Source organism: Culex pipiens, chromosome 2 (assembly GCF_016801865.2).
Source record: "Culex pipiens pallens isolate TS chromosome 2, TS_CPP_V2, whole genome shotgun sequence".
Taxonomy (NCBI): domain Eukaryota; kingdom Metazoa; phylum Arthropoda; class Insecta; order Diptera; family Culicidae; genus Culex; species Culex pipiens.
In genome coordinates this window covers 57,781,624-57,805,807 of record NC_068938.1, presented here as the reverse complement: position 1 = coordinate 57,805,807, position 24,184 = coordinate 57,781,624, and the positions used below count along the sequence as shown (strand labels likewise).

Sequence of the window (24,184 nt, the reverse complement as noted above, 5' to 3'; positions counted from 1 at the left end):
TAAATGATGTTTAACATTCTTAAAAGTATGCTGATACATTTGAAAATGATAAGAAAAACGTTTATATATTTAGACGATTAACTTTACGACAACAATAGGTTTAACGTGAAAAAAATAAAATTTTATAATGGATTTTACGTAACATTGTGTGTCCTTTCGTCATAATCAATAAACTTAAAAAATAATGTCAATCTTTGTTAATTTGATAAAATAACTCTTTCAATACCAAAATGTTGGTATGCATGTGGTATTCGAACTTCGTTCTAAAATCCTTTTAATATTGGATTTGTGTTGAATCCTATTCAGTTGGAATCATGCATCCTCGAAAATCCCACGAAAAATGCCACGCTGCCTTTCTCGTTCTGGTTTAGTTTGTTTCTCTTTCTTTGAATTTCCTGATATTTTTGCCTGCAGCTAAAACATGTTGATGCAGCAGCAGCTCGTTTTCAACAAGCGTTGATAGCTCAGTTGGTAAACGGGTAGCTAAAATGGTGTCTGCACCTTACCTGTCATGAGTTCGATTCCAGTATTCCTCTAGTTTTCTTTACCTGATACTTTTTGGCTCTTCAAGCAAGACTTCGTTTTCCTGCCTGTTCGAAGGATTTAAATATAGCATCAAAATTCTACCCATTTCTCATTGCAATCCGATTAGCCAAATTGAATTCCAGCTGGAATCCTATAGATAATTCTTATTGTTTTTTGTCCAATGAGATTTGTATTTACCCGTAAAGTTGTTTTTTGTCTGGTATTCATTTGCCCTTGGAATGGCACGTTTTGGTATTGCTTTGGTCTTCCCCATACAGTTTTTTGGTATGATTTCATGGTATTATACCATCTATTACTGGGCAACCAAGGGCACATTTTGGTATTTGTTATTATGCCAAGTAATACCAAAATATGGTATTCCCGTGTTATTTACCCCTGCTCGGGGAGCTTGAATGAAAAAAGTGCATTTTTCGAGTATTTTTCAGAAATGCACGTAACAATCATACTAAAGTCATTCAAATTTGGACGCCTTGGGCTTCAAGTTATAGTTTAATGTCCTCTGAACAAATTCCTGTACAGACATAGTCCAAAAAAAAAACTGTGTTTTTTCATGGCAGGGCGTTTTAGGGAGAAAAAAATGTATTTTTAGCTGAAAAGGTTTCAAAAATCACTCCACAAAACAAGCCAAAAACATTTGCAGACTATTGCATTTAGCTTATAGGAAATTTTACGAAGATCATTTTGCTTTTTTCAACATTTAATTTATGTCTACGTGAAGCCGAGATATTTGCATTTTAATGAAAAAAGTGACGAATTTTCATAATTTTTTTGTATATAAGCGTTTTTAGCATAACACATTGGCTACTATGATTACAATCGGGAAGGCATATATTTTGGATATTTTTATTTTGTTCGCTCAAAAACGATATTTGTTAAAAACATTTCATGAAAAAACATGAGATTTTCACACAATGTGACGTAAACGAAAAATAATCATAAATCAAAATTAATTTAATATCTCCAAGCTGTAAACGTGACTTTTTTTGCATGTCGGTACATTCGAATGAAACATGTTCAATTATAAAAAATAACTTTTTGTTCAAAAATTGTTACCCGTTTACATCGAAAGGATCACAGAGCAGTCCTTATAAATATGTCGTTTTCGTCACATTGTGAGAAAATCTCATGTTTTTTCATGAAATGTTATTAACAATTATCTTTTTTGAGCGAGCAAAAATAAACATATCCAAAATACCTGCCTTCTCGTTTGTAATCATAGTAGCCCATGTTTTATGCTAAAAACGCTCATATACTAAGAATTTTGAAAATTCGTCACTTTTTGTTCACTAAAATGCCAATATCTCGGCTTTGCGTGGACATAAATTGAATGTCAAAAAAAGCAAAATGATCTCCGTAAAATTTCCTATAAGCTGAATGCATTAGTTTCGGCCACAAATTTTTTTTTTGAAATTTTTTAGCCCTGCTTTGCTCAAACACAAGCTTTTTTGAAAATACTCTCAAAATGCACTTTTTTCATTCAAGCTCCGCGCGCGAGTTGTAAACCATTGTTGGGAATTTTTTGTTGTATGAAAACATTGTTCCTGACATCCTAATCTATCATTCCAGGGGTGAGCACCAAAGATTTGACAACATTTCATTTTTTTGGACGGCCTAATGGACAACTTCAAAATTTATGGAGACTCGAATGAAGAAACAGTGGATTTGCGAATTTCTAGAGAATTGTTCCAATATAAAGTTGTTATTCAATACATTCTGGAAAATCACATGTAAATTGTGATTTTTTAATATGATTTGGTTATTCGAATTTCCATGTAATTTATTAAAATTGACATTGTTCATCATGAATCCTTCTGGTTACATGATTCATCAAGAAGCTTTTTTCTGTGTATGTTTACCTCAATTTACGATGTCAATTTACAACAATTAAAATTTTGAAAAGTAAAATTACACATTAAAAGAAGTTAATTTACAAAATATAAAAGGCGATGCGATGAAAAACATTTCAGGCATCAAAACTGTCCAATAGTTAGTAGTTATCCAGCTGCGTGTAAAAGGCCTGGGTGTAAAACAAATTTTACAATATTGTATGAATTTATATGTAATATTACAGCATGAAATATGTAGCCCATCAATTCTATAAAAAAAACAATATAGGGGAAATTTACCAATTTTCCTCAACCTATTCTCATCATTTTTGCAGTTTCCCGCTATTCAAATAAAATATTCTGATACATCAACAATGGAGAGTTGCTTGCTCACCATAATTTGCGCTATTCATTACTCTGGAATAGTTGAAATGGGCTGCGAAAGGGTATACTACTACTAATTAAAAAAAAAATTGTCATTAAAACAATCCTGGAAACCATACCAAACCAATACAAAGAACCTCTGAAGAACACAGAAAAAAGGCAGCAGTTCAACAACTGTTACCAAAAGAGTCCTCGTCGTCAGTGTGTTTCCGTTTTTCTTCATTTGGCTTGCACACATTCACACCAACACACACACAGAGTCGCATTTTAAAGAAACGGAAACATTGAGAAAATAAAATATCAAAGCTTCCGAGGTGAGCTTTTGTTCCCGCCAGAGACAAAAAAAATTGCACCGGGATCCACATCCGTGGCGTAGCAAATTGGGAGCACTTGCTCTTGCGCTAAATTATTTCGTTATATTTTGCAGCAAAAAAAAAAAAGGTTCAATGTAAAAAAAATGACTGTGTCGACCTGTCCTGTTGGTGCGGTTCTAATCCTTTCAAGCCTGAGCTTAGCCAATCAACTAAACTTTGTTCGCAAACAAATCAACTTTTTCTTTCTTTTATTTCGAAAGCAAAAAGCTTTATTCAAACAAGCTCCAGTTCTAACTGCAACATGGGGTCAAAGGAGGGGGGGAAATAGAAGGGGAGCAAATGGGTACTGTCAGAGAAGAATTATTTACGACCGTGTTTTTCGTCGCCGTCGAGAGAGCAATCCATTTTCGGGACTGGCGCGCGAGTGAGTGAAGAAAATTTCCACCATGACGTTTTCCAAACGGGAAAGAAAATGTGGAAAAGTGCGCGCAACGCAGCTGTCAAGTCAAAGCTGAATTCCGTGTGGTGGTTCCGTGGGATGGGAGAGCTTTCCCCGAGCTTGAACATGAACATTTATTACCGCCATTTCAGCGCTGGAAGGCTCATGAGCAAAAAAGAAAAAAGAGTTGATGGAAGAAAGATTTTATTCCCATTCGGTAGAGCGTTGTGATGATGCAACTTTATGAATATGGGTGGATTTATGGTATTTGGTGGAAGCTGTTCGTTTTTTTTGTGTTAGCTTGGAAATGAAATGTGCAAAGATCAATATCGTGATTGGAAAACAAATATAAAATAAAACCGGGTGAAAGCAACTGAGAGCTTTTTCATAAAGCTATTTGATTGGTTTATGGTTGACGTCACAATCTACTTTTTTCTTCGAAGTTATATAAACAGTTTTAGTAAATTTATGTATTTTTCAGAGCAAAACATGTTTAATGCTATGAAACCACTTACTTTGTGAGTTGTGATATACAAAACTGTACAAATATTTTATAATAAAACTAACTACACGGAAAGAAGGTTTGACGTGAATCTTACAAAAATTTAGGTAGGCCGTTGCAAATATTTTTTGAAGTTTATGTCCCTAGACTCTGACCAAAGTCCAAATTGAAATTACAGGCCACGCTTTTAACATTTGAATGAAAAAAGTGTTTTGAAATGCATTTTACACCTATCCAGTAGTTTTGCAAACATAAGTTTCCAAAATTATTGACGAAAATTTACGACATTAACTTTGAAAAACATTTGCAATGGCCTTAAAAATCCAAAAAAGCTAGTTGTTTTTTCAACCACCTTTTTTAAGTAAGAAATCTTTAAAAAAAATCCTGATTTTGACAACTAAAGCCTGGACCCAAAAATGGTAAATGTAGCTAAATTATTAGTAAATAATACTAATTTGCAAGCTAGAAAAATGCTGTCAGTCTCAAAAACTGTTTTAAGAGAGTCTGTTAGCTATTTGTTTAAGGTATTCAAGGAAGTTTTATGGTTAGCCCAGCAAGTTTTTAGACTATTTCAACAAATTTTTGGATATTTTTTTTTAAATAAGACTGATCTTAACTAAATTTAACTATATTCACCGAAATTAAATCAAATTTTACTAAATTAAACTCGTTTTTACATGTAACTAAATTCAGTTAGTTTTATCTTATATTGTTCTACTGTTTGCTTGATTGGCTAGTTTCAACTATATTTAAGTAATTATATCTACATCTAACAAAATTTACCTTATCAAATTTTACCAAATTAAGCAAATTTTATCAAATTTTACATAATTTTACATGATTTTACTAAATTTTACGAAATTTTACCAAATTTTACCAAATTTTACCAAATTTTACAAAATTTTACCAAAATTTTACCAAATTTAACTGAGTTTAACTAAATTAAATCAAATTTCAGTTCATTAAACCTTATTTAGTTTTATTTGTCTTGATTTTAACTACAGTATGGCCCATAAAAAAATGCGACATGTGCTTTTTTTCACAGAAAAGTGGTTCAATTCGAAAATGTATTTATCAAACTGATTTTTTTTGTATCAAAGTATGTTTTGTTAGTTTAGTATGTTTTGAAGATATTTTCTTGACAGTTTTTTTGTGGTTCGCCAAAATTGGGTTTTGGTGGGCTACAATAATGGATGTATTTTTGGTACAAAATTTACCCTAATTTTATACCTTTTATCTTAAAAACGATACAGTTTAAAATATCCAACCCTGTGCCAAAAGCATCGTTAGAAATCCCTCTTAAATACGCCCAATCGAAAAAGTTCATAAATTTTGATAGAATCAGTCATTTTAGAGAAAAATGCCATTTGGGTTATCATCTTGAGTGATTCGGTCTAAATAAATTAATAACTTAAAACCTTTGACGATGGCTCTAAAGAGGGCCCAACGGCTCTATACTGTTAAAAGTCATATCAGGGCATCTGTTAGAGTCAATTACCATCATTTGTTGCATTATTTTTTCCCTTGAATCATTGCAGGCTCCAAAAACTCCTAAAAATTGAAGCATTTTCAGAATATTTTTAAAAAGTTCACTGTTTTAGTATAACTGGTTAATAGAATGCGTAAAATTCGATGAAATTAATTGTTACACGTCTCAAAAACAGTAACCTTGAAGGCTGTTTACTTTTTAATCCATACAAAAAAATCATAAGTGGCTCTTCAGATCGACCAACATAGAACAGTAATTTTTCCTTTATATTGCCTGGGCTGGGAACAAATTGGAGAATTTTAAGTATTAATATGCTGTGAGATTTTTTTTTAAAAGCTAAAGAAAAGGTTTTTAATGCATTATTTGTTTGTTTGGATCCTATTTAACATGTACACATGCTACATACATCGTAAATAGTCAAAACAGGCCTGATATTCACCTAATAACAATGTCGCATTTTTTTATGGGCCATACTGTATATTTAACTTAATTTAAGTTAATTTAACTTAATTTAACTAAATATAACTTAATTTAACTTAATTTAACTTGATTTAACTTAATTTAACTTAATTTAACTTAATTTAACTTCATTTAACTTAATCTAATATTTAACTTAATTGAACTTAATGTAGCTTAATTTAGCTAAATTGAACTTAATTTATCTTAATTGAACTTAATTTAACTTAATTCAACTTAATTTAACTTTATTTTACTTAATTTTCCTTAATTTAACTTAATTTAACCTAATTTAACTTAATTGAACTTAATTTAACTTAATTTAACTTTATTTAACTTTATTTAACTTAATATGACTTAATTTAACTTAATTTAACTTAATTTAACTTAATTAAACTCAATTTAACTTTATTTCACTTAATTTAACTTTATTTAACTTAACTTTACTAAATTCAACTTTATTCAAATCAATTTAATTTTATTTCTCTTAATATACCTTAATTTAAGAGCAATTCCATGTCAAATAGGGAATCGGTTGTACCCGACCCTCTCCGATTTCAATGAAACTTTGTAGACATGTTATCCTACGCTTATATAAGCCATTTTTGTGTATATGGAGCCAGTTACACTCGATAATGACATTTGAGAAGGGCGTAAGTGTTTTAAATCATTTACTTAAACTGTTTTTTTGAAAAGTGCTCTAAACTTCAAAATTTTCAAAAGCCGAATACGGATATCGATTCTCTAGACAATCTATATATATATAATTTTACATAAAAGTCTCAATATTGACCATTGTCTTAAGTCCAATCCTTGTGAAGTTACAGCGGTTTTAAAAATAAAAATGTTGAAAAATAGGTTTTTTGATAGTTTTTGGTAATTTCTATATGACAGACTTGATTTTTCAGTCTCGAAAATATTTTTACCGGAAAGCTCGTCCAATTTCGCATAAGTTTGTCTTTGACCACATTTCAATTGGAAGTATGGGCTTACAGATATAAGTTACTTAATTTAACTAAAATTAGCTCAATAAATTTAACTTTATTTTAGTAAATAATACTTTATTTTACTTAATTTAACATCATTTTAATAATTTTAATAAAATTTGATTGAATTTAATTTCACTTTATTTCACTTCATTTAACTAAATTTAACCACATTTAAATAAATTATATATTATTTAACACTATTTTTTTATGTGCTTAAATGGCGTCGGTACCCTGCTCTTTCAGATCTGTCAAACATTGGCCAATCTATATCTAAACATTCTGTAACCCGCCGATCCCCCCCCCCCTCCCCTCGAGTGGACAGATGCCCATACTTAAAAAAGTGGAGAGTTGACAATCGCCAGCCTCCCGCCAAAGTGATCACGTGGTTTAGGGATGCCCCTACTTTGTGTTAAGTACAGCCGGTACCAGCTAGTTTTTTTAGTAAAAGTACGCAAAATTGTGCTGAAACACCATTATTTTTTAGTAAAATCTTTCCTGACATTTAGTTTTGGGCTGTCAGTTTTGGATAGCAAATCAGCAATAAGGGTCAGCTTTTTCACCAATCCCGAGTTGAAAAAATTTACCTGTAATTTTAGCTAATTCAACCAAAAAAATCACTGTTTCGCCAATTTTAAGCCAGCTCATTTGAATTGTTAAATTTTAGATGGAACTCCTTTCCGTGTATGAAATATAAAATATATTTAAAAAAAATCCAATTAAAAATGAAAATGTATTTCCTTCAATTTCAGCCCACCCTCTCCAACGCCAGCCTGGTGGTCATCAAGGCCGCCAACGTCACCGGCAAGTACAGCTGCGAGGTCTCAGCGGACGCACCCTCCTTCCACACAATGATCGTGTCCGGCGACATGGAGGTGATAGGTAAGAAGATGAATTCCACCCACCTGATGGTCATCCATATTCGTCGCCAGCTGCCCAGGCGTTTCGCTTGATTTGGTGCGTCGTTCATAGCTCAAGCACCGTTCAAGAGAAGAAAGTGACCATCACTTTCCGCTCAATTTATTGCCTTGATGTTCTCGGCATGTGTCCCCAATTGGAGCAAAATGTATTACGGTCTGGCTCGGCGAATGTCTCTCAACGATCAAACATCATTAGGCGGGGGTAGTCTTTCTCTGTTTGTACGTATATACATCACATCGTACAGTATTGCGAAGGAAAAAAGGACCTCTCCGACAAACAAAAAAAAAAAATAACGACAAGATACCAATCTAGAACCTAAGTTTACGCATCAAATCAGACCAAATGATGCAAGGCACCGCCTCACCTTACCTCACCTCTCTCACTAAACAGTCATTTTGAAATGGAGAAAGGCCCAGCCGCACGTAAATCCTATTCGTAACAAGCCATTTGACACGGCTAATAGAAAATTATTAGATTTTCTGCCTTCCCTCGATTGATTCCTTACGGATTCTTTTTTCTTCTACTCTGCTGTCTTGTCTCTCTGTCTCTCTTTGGAAATGAAATTGGACCGGCGAAGAACATTGTGACGTTTATTTTTAAGCAGATGCCAATTTTCCAAGGTTTCAAATGTTATTGGATTTTCTGGGAAGTACGCGAACGATGCTGGCGGTGGATTGTACTGAGGTTTCTGCTTTTTTTCTACGATGGCTCTTGCTATGGAAAAGAGATTTAATTTCAAGTTGAACGTTTTTCGTTCCCTTGCAACACTTATTTTGATTTTTTTTTATATTCTAAATCAACGCTCATGACACTAAGTCACACAAGCCTTGTTACACTTGTTTTCCAGTTATTACCTTTTTTTGCGAAATTAGTTTTGTTTTAAAAGAATTTTAATCATTAAAAAAATACTTTTCTGTTTTTTTTTGGTTGGACTATTTTTAATGTGCAATTTTTTTTACAGTCATCCCACTTATTCGAAAAATCCACAAACTCGGAACACTTTTGTGATAATTGCCAAATACATCTTTTCTATCGACACTTTTTTTTAGAACCTTTATTTGGACATTCTCTCGCTATTTCACTAGTAAAAGTATAGTACTTTTTGAACAAAATATTGCATTTCAAGACTGTTTTATTAAATTTTAATTTTTTGGTTATTTTTAATTTCACTTTTTGTCGCTAAAACTTGATTTGCAAAAAAAAACACTATTTTAATTTTTTTATTTCCTGATATGTTTTAACGGACATCAAATGCCAACTTTTCAGAAATGTCCAGAATGGGCAAAAAAATTTTGACCGTGTTATGATTTTTTGAATTAATACTGATTTTTTTTTAAATATTCGAAATATTAGTCGAATAGAAAACATCAATTTTCCTGTTTCTAAATCTTCGCATGGCAATATCTCGGTGACTATTTTCAAATAAGTTACCTTAAAATGGCTTTAACTTGAAAACGGTGCACTTTATCAAAATTTCAATAATGTACGTTTTGATTGTTAATTCGATTTTACATCGAAAAGTGAAGTTGAAAAATTTTGGTGACCAATATTTCGTTTTTTTTTATCATTATTGATTCAAAAATTCATAACTCGGTCAAAGATTTTTTGCCCATTCTGGAAATTTCTGAAAGGTTGGCATTTGATGTCCCCTAAAACATATCAGAAAATAAAAAAAAATAGTTTGTTTTGCAAATCAATAAAAAAAAACTAAAAGTGCTCAAAGTTTTTTGAATCCGGGCCAAATTTGATGCTCAAATGAGGCTGCGGGCCAAATTTACAAAATAGGTTATTTAAAAAAATGCATTTTCGGAATTGCAAAAAAATTTAGTATAGAACTCGGTGCAAAATTATATTTTTTCAGCAAATAATCGTTGAGAGCCAGAATTTCAAGTGTTCAATGGAAAAAAATTATTCAAGCTGTTTTAGTTATTTTTTTAAAATGTAAGATTCGACGAAAACAACATTTTAGCGAAAAAACACAAGCAGCCTTACAGTTCATCGAAAATTCACTAAAATTCAAAAAAATGCTCAAAATGATTCTAAACGCAGAGGAATGCATTTTTAATTAATTCCAGCTGATTTTACTTTAAATTTCATTGATATATTTGAAGTTTTTTAAATAAAATAATTGTTGCCCCCAATTACTCGAGCCAATATTTAATGATGAGGGGGGAGGAAAGAGTTGGTTGACAAAACTTTGTAAAATATTTGCAACAGCCTTATTCCTCCGATTTCAACATTTTGTCTGCCTTCATCAGATAGTAGTAAATCAGATTCGTTAGCCAACTGTCTGTAGAGAATAATCAGGATAATCAGTTCGAATCCCGAGGGAAGGTTTCTAAGTGCAACGTAAGTTTGAGGGTCAGTTCATAAAAAGGTCTTTATGATTTTCAAATTAGAATATGAAATACTAATATTTTTGTAACTATTACAGATTTCTACATAAGTTAAGTTTGAACTTGGTTTGAAAGTTTTGACGATATTTACTAGTTTCACTTTCATAGAAACGGATTAAATTGTTTTAATTATTAGGATTTTTTATCAAAATATTTGTGTAGTAAAATGGGGATCAAAATATTAATAAATCGTTAGTTTTTTATTAATAAAAAAATTAAAAAAAGATGAACATAAAAAAGTTTGAAATAAACCTGAATTTCGAAAAAGAATAAAATCACTTCACAAGTGGTCAACGGGCCATTTAACATGATCATTCAAAATGGGTAAGTGGGCCATACTTTGGTCACCCCTGTTTTAGGACCTTTATTTGGACATATTCTCGCTATTTTAACTAAATTAAAGTAGTTCTTTTTGACCAAAAATTGCATTCCAAGACTGTTTTATCAAGAGTAGCAAGAATTTGCCTCCAAGTTTACTGTTCCATATTTGTGGGATGTTATTGTGCCTCCCACAATTGTGGAACACCTGAATTTAACTGATATTTCACTAAAAAAATTATCAGACCATCAGACAAATTTAATTTAAAACGTCATTATTTTGTAAAAAAATATGTACTCTAGAATTGAAACAAAGTTTGTTTATCATAGCAAAAAATCCGATGGTAAAATCGCATGCAAAAGCATGCACATCAGCTTTGCGAGCAAAAGCATGTAATATTGTAAAAGAATACGTGTACACAAAAAGCATGTACAAAAGAAAAAAAATAGATTTTGCATTTAGTTTGTGGGACCTTGAAAGGTCTAGAAATATTGCTCAAAACTTCCTCTTATAAATGAAAAAATAAGAAGAATCAATCTGTATCAATTTCTGCAATGCTGCAATCTGACCAACATCAAAGGATGCTTCCTGGAACATTTAGTTTCCTCCTTCAAACTGTTTCCGAGCAATACCTTACTCAAATTGCAACTGTGGCACAGTTCGTCGTCCGTGCCATCCGCCAGCCTTGTCTAAACGAAACTGGCAGGCAATTTCAGTTCCTTTTAATTTTACACTCGATATAACTTGATGCCGGCCTGGCCTGCAGCTGGCAGATTGACAAGATCTCCGTGGACGCGGTCACGTCATGTCTCTGCGAAGGAATTGCTGTGATCTTCCAAGAAGTTGAAGGAGCAGAAAAAAATCACTTCCGATGGCAGCCGAGGGGAACACAGCTTGAAAATGGCGCTATTACGTGGTAGAAATTGATTGGGAGTTAAAGCTCAGTTGAGGTATTGAACCTGGAAAGCTAGAGTTAATGCATGTACTGTTTAATGGTACAAAATGGCAGTTTAATAGTGGCTTCCTTGTAATGTCTGATGAATACTGAGAATATTGCGCATTTCATTCGTGGAAATGCAATCAAACACATTTCAGGCATAACTAATTATCAATTCTCTGGAAATGGCAGGTGCCTCCCACTTAGATGAGGATGCATTTCGGAGGAAATAAAACTCATCAGGCATTGAAAAGCTGGTTTGGTGGAAGTGCACAAATGAGTGCCTAATTGGAAACTGTGGCGTCGAAAATAATGAACAAGTTGAGCAGAGGTGAAGTTGAGTTTGAGGGGTTGAGGTTTTACCGAGAAACTTTGTACCGGGTGTTGTTTTTGGGGTTGCATGTGGGAGGAAAGTCCAAAGCTTTTTTTTTTTTTTCGAATCGATGCAATAAATTGGTAAGAAGATTAAGTTATTAAATTTAAACTTTTTGGACCACGTAGTGTTCAATGCATTAAAACCGCAAGTAGCATACAATTTAACCTATGTGAGATTCATCAATTGAGGCACCAGAAATTTAGAAAATAATGTAAATCTAATTTAAATTATTTTTTCCAATAAATATACATGAATTTCGAACTAACATATTTCATCTATTTCTAATTTTTTTTCAATTTTCTCACCTGTCATCCATGTGTCCGGTTTTCGTCACGACCCAACAAATACGCAGAACCACCGCTGGACAAACCGTCCATAATTGGAGTGCAAACGAGGTACCGTCCGGGGGACATCCTGCGTGGCAACTGTTCTTCCCTTCACTCAAAACCAGCCGCCAACCTGTCCTGGTCGATCAACGATGTGCCGGTAGGTATTCCAACAAATCCGTCCTCCTTCCCTTTCCCTCTCCCTATTATTTTGAATTTGAAACTGTCACTCGCAATTTATTTGGAAAAAAACCCCGACCTCACCGCGATTCCAATTGAATCCGAACCCCCGTAAGAGGTATTAATTGGACTTTTTTCTCTGGAACCACTCCGGATCATGGTGGAGCGTTCGTCAGTTCCCGACAGGATGCCAACTCCGTGTCACGCGACCGGCAAACCTCGGAAACACACAAATTAAGCTCACCTCGCCGCAGCTTTTGGGATTGTGGGGGGTAAAGCTAAGCTCAGAGTGAATACCATGGAAAAGTGTGCGAACAAAGCTTTGGAGTGTACATCCCAGCGAGGGACTTGTCAGTGAATTAAATTTGAACAGTGGATTTACGTTTCTCGTAAACAATTGCCTAGAGGTTCATAGCTTATCATTCATCAAACGTACCCATCTATACGGTTCTCAATCACCCGAAGGTATCTCAAAACCAATGGAGCTTTCCACCTTCTACTCCCTTCCTCCTGGTACAGCACTTCCAGCATCGGTTGGCAACCCGGTTGTGTCCAACCTTCCACGTTGCGCGAACTCTCTCCGACGAGGATCCATCAAGCCCATAAAGCTCAAAAGCTGGATTCAAAACCTATTTAAAATATAATTGAATTTGCACTTCCCAATCAGGCACAATTTCACGCTTCAAATAGCACCGCTTTTCGGCACCGAGCTGGTCGTCCTTGCCAGGGCTCCTCCACCCGGGAGGAGGGGTTTGAAGTCGGTTCCTTGCTCCACGATGCGTATTTTATTTGATTTTTTTTTCCTTTTTTGCTTTATTTTGGCTGCTCTCTGATCTTTTTTTTTTTGCGGAAAAAGCCTTACTGTCACGACTTGAGTCTTACGAAATGTGTCTTCGGGTAAAGCTACCTGGCACCAACAACCAACCAAACAACTTTCGCGAAATCATGTCAAACTGGCAACACTGCTGGCTCACCGGGCGAGGTGATTCGATTTTCCAATTTGCTCACGCGAAAATGTCTTTTCCGTTGGCGTGGCTTTTTGATCCTGGCCCGAGAAGAGCAAGTTTTTTTTTTGCTGGGCAAAAGTTCGCGCTTTCATGTCATCGGTGTGTAACTTGTGTAACGGCTGTCAGAGCTGGGACTACGTTCGAGACTTGAGGTTTTGGGAACGAAATTGTAGCAAATGGAAACGATGAACGCAAACAACAAGTTGAGGAATCGTACAAACAAACAACATCACCAGGTACAAAATCACTTGGTACTTGATGATCAATGCTAACATAAAATATTTTTTATAATTTTTTTTTCAAACGTCACACGATTATGTTTTGAAAGGTGAAAACCTCGAAAAACTGTTGAAAATTAACAAAAACCATCATTTTTGTTCACATTTTCCAAACTTTATGAACACGTATAACACTTTTAATTTTTTTCTGCTCATGAACTTTGTAGAAAATTGTACACTAAAACAATCAAAATTCACAAAGAAGATTTGGGCTTACTTTTTTTCAAAATTCTTTTATATATTTGAATTTTGAACATTGGGGTCGTTACCCTGTTCGCAGCAACATCGCCTGTGTTGATGCTCCGCGAATTTTTTTCGATTTACGGTGAAAGTGCGTTGTTTTAATCGCGAGTTCTTCCCCGCACGATGGGCAGGAACACCCGCGGCCGTGGCAGCTCGAGTGCACCTCGAGGACGTGGCCGGGCCAGTTCCTGCAGCAGCATCGGAAAGACCTCCTCGTCTGGCTCCAAACGGTCAACAAACCTGCTGAAGCTGCCATCCAACTACGTACCTGCGCGTAGCCCCATACGTACGCGTGGACTAGCGGCACTTGCCAACCCGGATCAACCCGGAACCAGTGGATTGTCCACCAACAAGCTGGGAACCTCCTCGACGGCGGTTCCAACCTCAAACGGTTTCGCTGCGTTGTCTGATGACAACAAAGGAGACGACGACGACGACGTCAGTGGTGGCGATGGTGTTACTACTACACCGTCGCAGGCTAAGGGCACCTCCACCGCGGGGGAGCAAGAGTCAAAAAAATCGAACAAAAAAATGCCACCGATTACAGTGCCTGGTCGCCCAGCTGTTGAAATCGAGGGAGCATTGGCGGATGCCGACTGTCAATACCTGATGCGTATTAACAAGTCGTCCGTAAACATCATCACACGAGATCGCCCGCGTTTCGAGAAAGTGCTGAAAACGCTGAAACATGCAAACATTCAGTACTACACGCATGATTCGCCGGAAAACCTTCCGGTAAAGGTAGTGGTGACTGGGTTCTCCATCCTAGTGCCACCCAAGGAATTCGTGGATGTAATTCTCGCGAAAAAAAATATTTATCCGCGAGAAGCGAAAGTGCTCTCGCATAAGGTAACCGAGGTCGGAGACCAGATTCTCTGGCTGCTGTACTTCGAACGCGGTTCCGTTAAGATCCAGGACCTGCGCAAAGTTAAATCGCTGGAAGGATTCATGGTGAGCTGGAGATACTTCAGTAAGCGGCCTTCCGATGCTGCCCAATGTCACCGATGCCAACGTTTTGGGCACGGTTCCCGGAACTGCACTTTGGCGCCGAAGTGTGTCAAGTGCAGCGCAGCCCACCTCACGGCTGCATGCACGCTGCCCAAGAAAGCATCCCTGGGAAAGGACAACCAAGCCGAGCAGAACAAGCGGAACGTGAAGTGTGCTAACTGTGACGGTAACCACACTGCCAATTACCGCGGGTGCACCGCTAGGAAGACCTACCTCGAGGCGCTGGAGAAGAGGAAAAAGCCAGCACCACATTCCTCAAGGACTTCGACAGGTCAACCCTCAACCGAACCCCGTCAAACGAATCCTCCTGGATTCGGGCGTACTTACGCCAGCGTGGCGGCTACCGCAAACGGTCCAACCCCGGACAGCAACAGTGATGGTGATTTATTCACCCTCACCGAATTCCTCTCCCTTGCGAGGGACATGTTTACGCGGCTAAACACTTGCCGAAACAAGCTGCAGCAGTTCTTCGCGCTGCAAGAGCTGATGGGGAAGTACCTATGCCCTGCATAGGTGCAAGCTCACACACTGTGGAATAGTCTTCGCCTTCAGTAACGAACTGATTTTTTTTTCTGTGATATATATTTAAGCTTTCCTATCCTCCTTCTCTTTCCATAGTAATAGTAGCAGTTATTTTAGAAAGTTTTTTCTGCTCTCGCTTAACCGACTGAAACTGAATTTATTTCATCCAATTGATTATATTTGAATTTATTTGTAGTTGTAAGGATCTCCAAAACTCTGCATTCTGTTATTAGTTAAGCAAATTGTATTCTGATTAGTACAACAAATAAACATGAATTGAATTGAATTGAAATTGAATTTTGAACGCTTTGAAAAGCTAGGCTTGAAACACAAGCTACTGATGAGTAATGCTCAGGTGCTTGATTTGAAAACTTTTCCTGTTTACTTGGAGCAGGAATCGTACATTTATCCAACGAGGTTCACCGAGTTGGATAAATACGACGAGTGCTGAAAAAACCAAGTTTTGCAACCCGTACATTTTTTTTGCATTTCCCAAAAACAACCTTTGAATCCAATTGTAAGTCAAATGTTTATGTTTTTGTCAATCCACCGTTTAAATCAAAACAATTTAGAAAAGCATTACTTGTGCTTAAAAGTTAAAAAAAATGGAAAAACTGCAAATATTTCGGTAAAATTACACTTTCTGTGAATTTATCTTGAAAACGGGGCCCTTTATCAGAAAATCCGTTCAATACTTTTCGATTGAAATCAAATTTTACATCGAAAAATTAAGTCAAATTTTTTTTTGTAAGAATTTCAATTATTTCTAAAAATCACTATTTTTTTCAAAAAATCATAACTCGGCGTCAGTTTTTTGACCATACTTCTCTATGGCTCAAAAGTTTTTTTTTTTTTTTCATTAAAATAATTTTTATAAGATCCTTTTCGGTACTGGGACCTGGTTAGGACCGAGTCGGCTTTTGTAATTACGTATTCTTAAAGCTAAGAGTAATTACAGAGGATCTTGTGGGCTCAAAAGTTGCGAGTTTTTGTCCACTAAAACACATAAAAAAATGTCGAAACTCAAAAAAAACGTATTTTGGGAAATTGAGTTTTTGTGAAAAAAAATATTTTGTTTTCGTGTAACTATTTTTTTCTCAATAGTCTTCAACAATACATACAACTTTGCCGAATACACCAAATAAATCCAAAAAATCCTTGAAAAGTAACAGATTTTCTAATATTTACGTACCATTTTTGCAAGGTTGTTAACGATAAAATTATCGAGGTTGGACAAAGTTAACGATAGTTATTCCGATAATTCTATCGGCGCTAATTTTTTCGACAATAACGAACGATAACTTATATTTAATATATTTCTAAAATTTACTAAAACCATCCAAATCATGTTAAATGATTCAATGATTCGAAATTTTGCCTGTATTTTCACTGTTTTAGAATTTTTATAATTCGCAATATGGGTATTAAAGGATTCGAAATTTTACATGCATTTTCACTTTTTAAGAGTTTTTTTAATGAAACACAAAAATTTTCACAAAATACCGTATTTTCTCGAAAATACTAAAACAGTGAAAAAAAAAAGAAAATTTCGCTTCGTATCATTATGGGTATCAACCCAAATTGCGAATTATAAAAATTTGAGTATTGTAAGAAAATACGGTGTTTTGTGAAAATTTTAGTTTTTCATTCAAAAAATTTAAAACAGTAAAAATGCATGCAAAATTTCGAATCGTTTAATACCCATATTGCGAATGATAAAAATTGAGTATTTTCGAGATAATACGGTATTTTGTGAAAATTGGAGTTTTTCATTAAAAAAAACTCTAAAACAGTGAAAATTCAGGTTAAATTTAGCTTCGTTTGTTACCCATATTGCAAATTATGAAAATTTGAGTACTTTAAAAAAACGGTATTTTGTGAAAATTGTAGTATTTATGCTTTATATTATAAGCGAATGCATTAAATATTTAATATCATGTCATGATGGATTAAGTCAATTTAAGAAAGTTTTTAATGTGAGTTATCATCCGTTTTCGGCGATAAGATTATCGCCGATAGAATTATTTAAATTATGCTAACGATAACGATAGATTATCATTATCGTCCCAACAATAACGATAACCATTATGTTTTTATCGATTAACAACCTTGTTTTTTGTACGGACACCTGCCAAAATTGTATGGAGACTTGTATGGGTGAACCACTGACACAAAATGGCTTCCTTGGTCATAGGGAAGGTCTCCACAAAGTTTGAGCAATATAAAAAAAATACAAAAGATAAAAATGGTTGAAATCGGCTGATTTCGTCGAGAATTGCTGTCTTTATATTTTGTTTATTTGAATATGATTCGTTAAATTTCGTATGCTTTCTTTTTTTTATTTTCTTTTTTTAAGTTTTTTTTTAATTTGAGTAGTTTTCTACGATTATGTAATTTTGTTATCGCGATTATTAATAATTATATGTTTTTTTTTATGAAACTTTGTCCATGCATTCCATAAGTCAAAAGAAGCAATTTTGCATAATTTTTCCATACAATTCTCCATACAACTTTCGGGGCTGGATTGTGTGTCTTTGGCAAAATTGTAGGTTATTATTAGGATGATTTGGGTAAAAAAGGTACAAGCAAAAAAAAACTATTTACTTTTAATCACTTAAAGTCAATTCCCAAAATACCTACGTTGTTTCTCATTTTCGAAATATTGTTATATGTTTTAGGAGACTAAAAAAATCTGTTGAGCCATGGTGCATGATGGTGCAAAATCTGGTTTAGGAGATACAAGTTTTTGTAAAAAATCATGTTTTTTTAAATACCAAAAACCTGGACAAAAAATATTTTTAAAAACATTTTTTTGAGCAAAATCAAATTTGCAATTAAAATGTATTTTACTTTTTTTTTGTGGTAAAATGTACCGTTTTCAAGTTATAGCTACTTTAAGGTATACATTTATTAACAATTTAAAAATTAAACAATAAGATTCTGAGGAACAGCATGATAAAAAGTTCGAATCGATGAAAATTATTATTTCTAGTGTTACCTTATTAGCCTGTAATTTTCAACTGACGATATCTCGGAAACTGGTCCGATTTTCATTGTTAACAAAATGAAACTGATCTTTTCAAAATAAATACTCAAAACAAAAATTTGGTCTGAACTGTAAAACTAGGAAAATTATCTGTTTGTAGACCTTTTCAAAAGTAAAGCTTCATCCACATGAAAAATTACAAAGAAAAGTCGATTTGCGAAAGTCAAGCGAACCACTCTTCTTTCAAACAGGAATTGTTGCTATTCAAAACGTTTTACGAAAAAAGTCTGAATTTGAACATAATTCATAGAATTTAATATTTTCTCAAAATAACTGATACTTTTTTTCAATGGGAAATCAATGCTGTAAAAAATGTTTTTTTTTTGACAATCAATCCAAAATTGCATCACAAAAAAAATATTTGCAATTTATACAGTGTAAAAAAACGCCAAATTTTGACGATAAGTGCTTAGTTGTCAAATTTCAACCTACGCCCATGATCACCCCCAAAAAGTTTTGCAGTCGCCAAACCGACAACAAACTTTGAGAAAAAAGTCCTTTCTTTCCCAACAGCGCAAACCACCATCAAACAGGCTCTCTTCAGATCCCGGGAAAAAAACACCAGCTCTCGCTAGGAAAAACATTTCCACCTTCACGGCAGTAGACATCGTTTTCCTCCTCCAAATCGAGAGACGTTTTTTTCCCCCGATTCGATCGCGTTCCGCAAACACAATCTCTTCAACAGCTGATTCCAAATTAGAAGCGCAAACAAACAAGTTTTTGCTTGGCGCGAGAATCGACGACGGTTTCGAGGAGTGAATAAAATTCGATTAAAGTTATTGGTTTTTCGCGCTCCTCCAAATTGGGAGGGTTGAAATAAGGGGTTTCTTTCGTTTTGGTCGCGATGAAATTTGAAGATGATTTAACTTGGGATTTTTTTTTGCAGGTGCTGCAACAGCAAACCAGACAATACAGATCTATCAAGGATGAAAGTACGGGACTGGAGACTTCGGTTCTGGGAATCAACGTGATGGTTTCACACAGTCACTTCAACAAAGGAAAGCTGAAGGTATGTTTGCAGTAATCGGTTTTTTTTTAATTTAAATTCTTAAATTTTATTTCTGAATTTTTATTATTATTTTTTATTCTGAAAATCAAAACTCACCTAAAATTCTAGTTACCAGTTTACCCACTGAGTAAACAGTTGAATAAGTTTCACCGTCCCATTTTCTCGTTTTGCATCCAAATTACTACTTTAGTTCCTTTGCTGACAGATTGAAAACTTTCACTAGCCTGCACTCAAAAAAATGAGTTCGCGTAAACGTGAACAGCCTTCATGCCAACGGGAACCAGGAAGAAAACTGTTCACTTTCATGGTGCAATGCACTATAAAAGTTGAACAGTTTTCTTCCTGGTTCCCGTTGGCATGAAGGCTGTTCACGTTTACGCGAACTCATTTTTTTGAGTGTGTCACAACTCGGTGGAGCGCCAGCTTATTGAAATGGTAATCAAAACGAGGAAAGTTAAATTAATAAATTATAAATTTTAATTCAAATTTACGGCACCCTTCTGTTGTGCACCATCCAAGCTTGATGCAGTTGCTTTTACCGGAAAGTTAATTTTTCTTTTCAAGACACCCTCAGTGAGGAAAAAATTGTGAAAAGAAAAATGTTTGTTTCTCTGCTATTTTTCCCCCTCCCAGAAGGACCCAACTTGATTCGCTTATCTATAATATGGGCCCCGCTTCGCCGTTGACGTCTGTCGTGACCCCGTCACTCGGAAGAAAGTGAAAGAAAAAGGGGTTATTTCTGGCCTTACGCACCCGGAAGAAGGGGTCGTGCGCCATTCGATTTGGGTTCTTCACGCGGGGAGGGAAAACAAAAGATTCAATTCCATCATCTTGGGGACGACAAGGACGACGACGACGATGGGGTAAATGGTGTTAATTAAAAGTTAAATTGATTTCAAGAATAAAGCCACCCTTTTTCTTTTTGTGTCGAAGGGGAAAAGTTGGTCCCTTTGGGAGGGAAATGTTTTGTCTTGGATTCGCTAGCAGATTTCGGGTCCTAAAAGGTGACGAGGAAATGAACCCAACTTAAGGTGAATCAGGTGACCCCGATTCCGGGGGGTCGATCTTGATTGACTGGCGATTTCTAAAGTGGTTGGTGATCCCTTTGCAATGTTTGGTTAACGCTTACAAGTGTCCTTCCGATTTTTTTCCATATTTAAGCGATTGTGGAATCAAAGAATGAAACTTTGCCCACATTTTTAAACTTATCATTTTTAAATGAGCTTGAAGGGACATTTATGTTTAAAAACGAGCTCGACTTGATGATGTTTTCAAAATACGTGTTTAATGTTTAAAAAATAGATTTAAATGCGTCAGATCGAAATGCAAGATGCTTTTCACACCTGCCCAGTTGTTTTGCAATCATTATTTTTCAAAATATCCAATTATTGAAGAGATTTTTTTTTCGCTGAAATACAACTTTTTGCGGTGCTGTACATTGGAATTCCACAAAAAATTAAAATATTTTTGATCGATCCCAGACATGCTAAATATGATTTTAAACGCAGGAAATTACTATTCAAATTGTTTTCCGTTGGTAAGACTTTTATTTGCTTTAAAATTTGGTAGTTTTTTTGATTTTTTTTTTGCCCCCTGATTTTTCGAACTGATTTTAAAAGCGGGGGGAGGGGGACATAAACTTTGAAAAATATTTGCAACGGCCTTATGAGTAATAAATTTATTTACTGAAGGGGATTAACTGCCCATGATCGCATAAATGTCCCATATGCAATTTCGTCACTTTTGAGTTATTGATACAGTTTGGTTCAAAATCGTGTGCTCTTTCAAAAGAGCCTATAACATCCAGTACTTTGTTCTAGAAATCAGGAGGAAATCCAGTTTTTTCGTGAAAATTTAACACGTAGCCTTATGTGTGGGACAAACTTCAAATGCGTTTTTTTCAGCTTGCTGTTTTTGCATATGGGACATTTATGCGAACATGGGCAGTTAAACAGACAGTAAAATATTTTCTATATTTTACATTCTTTCAAACATGAGCATTATCTTGGATTGCCTAAAAAATATGTTTTATTCGTTTCGTCTTAAAAACTGGATTTCCTCCTGCTTTCTAGAAAAAAAAGTACTGGATGTTTTAGGCTTTTCTGAAAGATCACATGATTTTGAATCAAGCTGCATAAATATCTCAATGAAAATGCATTTGGGACATTTATGCGATCAGGCAGTGCTTTGAATTATTAAAAAGATATTTTTTATTCGTTTCTGTGAGTTATTGCCCAATATATCGTCAGTTGTGTGCTATCATGTGACAACGACCATTTAGTACTTTTCGAGAAAATCGATTTTTTAAGTTTGTTGGTAAATAATTTAAAAATTATGAATGATCATCGGGACTGGCAACACCAGCCAGCAACAGTCAACTGTTCGGAGCTCCTCAAACTTTTCGAATTTTTCGCCGTAATTAACCGTGTTTACCCGCGAGTTTGCTGCTCCAGCATGCCAAGGGCCGGCCGTGGCCGTGGCAGTTCGAGTGCGGCCTCGAAAAACCCGCGAAGTTCATCTACCGGCAGAGTGCAGAAAGGTAAACACACCAACGCCGCATCGACCGCCATCGCGCACGGGAGCGTGCCCAGTGACGTCACCGATCCATCGTTTTTACACGTGTCATACCGTCCACGTGAGTCCCCAGTACGGACGAGACAATCGACCCGGGCATCCGGAAGCACTTCCGGCCAGCAGCAGCAGCAGCAGCAGTCCACCAGCACTACGACAACAACCACTTCCAACGTTCCCACCAGCAACGAATTTGAGATGCTGAGTGGAGAAGAAAACAACACCGCCAGTGACAGCAGCAGTGCTAGCGACGACGATGACGATGATGAACTTGTGCGCAAGCAAGGAAAGCAGAAAAAGTGTAACTCTCCGAAGGAACGACGTCCACCTCCAATTTTTGTTTTGGATACGTTGGCTGACGATGTTGACGAGTTGCTTGAGGGACTCCAATATTGTCTCAAAATCAGCAAAACTTCTGTGCAAGTGATTACCCACAAGAAGCTGCATTTCGACTTGGTGGTGAAGAAGTTGAAGTTGCGAAACTTCAAATTCTTCACATTTGATCCTGCAGAGAAGGTCCCAGTGAAGATCGTCCTTCAGGGATATCCGGACCGCCCGATCTCCGACCTGGAAGAACACCTGACGGGCGTCAAGGTAAAGCCTCGAGAGATAAAGGTGCTCTCAAAATCGACTACGGTGACAGGTACGTACACCTTGTACCTCCTGTACTTCGATCGCGGTTCCGTCAAAATCCAGGACCTACGGCGGATCAAAGCACTGGACGGCTTCTTTGTTACGTGGCGATTCTATACGAAGAATCCGGCCGACGCAGCTCAATGCCACCGCTGTCAGAAATTCGGACACGGTTCCAGAAATTGCAATCTTCCACCCCGGTGCGTAAAGTGCGGTGAGACCCACTTCACCGAAAGGTGCAATCTTCCGCGGAAAGACCAGCTGGGGGAAAACGCCCAGCAGCACAAAGCGCGCGTCAAGTGTGCGAACTGTGGTGGAAACCACACGGCGAATTTCCGTGGCTGTGCCGCGCGGAAAAAGTACATCGAGGAGCAGGACAAGAAGAAGAAAGCGTCAGCGTCCCGCCAACCTCCAAAGACATCGAGCTCGAACGCTGCAGCAGCTGGCGGCGGAGCGGTTCCATCGACCAACCCAGCGTTCCCTCCCGGTTGGGGAGGTTCGTACGCTAGAGTAGCCGCTTCTGGGAGCGGTACTTCACCGGGACAAGCAGACGTCACCGGAGATGACCTCTTCACGCTTCCCGAGTTTTTCGCTCTTGCTGGAGAGATGCTCACGCGCTTCCGTGCCTGCCGGAACAAGGCAGAACAATTCCAAGCTCTCAGTGAGCTGATGATGAAGTACATCTACAACGGATAAGCTGCCTTGTGCAGCGAAGTTTTTCGACGTCAATGGACAAAACATACTGTGATTTAGTTTTAAGCTTTTCTATTTCTATCCTTTCCTTAGTAAATCTAGAAGGTTTTTTTTTTAATTTTTCCTTCTCTTGCCAAATCCATTGTTAGAATATCCAATTACATCAAAATGAATTATAGTTCAAATCATAGTTGAAAGGAACTCCAAAACTCTATTAGGTTATAAGAATTACGAAATTGTGAATTGATTATTTACTAATAAAAACTAATTGAAATTGAAATTGAAAATTATGAATGATAGAGCCAAACTTTTTGAAGCGATCGGTTCGTATACTATCGCTTAACAAACGCTCTAAGTTTCAACTAATTTGGTTACACCAGTTAAAAGATACAGTAAATAATGTAAACAAAAATCTGAAAAGCACGTGTCACAAGTGTGTTTCGAAAGTAAAATTGTACTACGTATCACAAGTGTGCACTAGGGTGACAATAAAAAAAATCGACATCAGAGATACCCTCTGACTCGATTCCTAATGCAAAAATAAGTATCTGTGTCAATTTTGAGCCAAATCGGTTAAGGCTAAGGGGTCGCTTTTCATCGTTGAAGTTTATATGGGGAAAATCACGAAAATGTATGGGGAAAAACATCGTTTCAGTATTTTTCTGCCAGGTGGCGCAGGTCTCACCCAAAATTGTCCAAGTGTGAGATTCTTGTAGGAAATTCAATTCCCTACAACTTTGTCGAAGGGTGCAAAACGATCCGAGTTGATCCTGATTT

At 36.1% G+C, this 24,184-nt stretch overlaps 1 protein-coding gene across 3 annotated transcripts in view; it reads left to right on the top strand.

Moving 5' to 3' along the window:
* LOC120421270 (uncharacterized) overlaps positions 1 to 24,184 on the top strand; it is a 69,510-nt gene that overhangs the window by 20,977 nt on the left and 24,349 nt on the right. For all 3 annotated transcript variants that reach the window (XM_052708336.1, XM_052708335.1, XM_052708337.1), the window contains exons 3-5: positions 7,695 to 7,824; positions 12,244 to 12,377; positions 19,388 to 19,510. In XM_052708336.1, the coding sequence (XP_052564296.1) occupies positions 7,695 to 7,824; positions 12,244 to 12,377; positions 19,388 to 19,510 (387 nt within the window). The remainder of the gene's footprint in view (positions 1 to 7,694; positions 7,825 to 12,243; positions 12,378 to 19,387; positions 19,511 to 24,184) is intronic.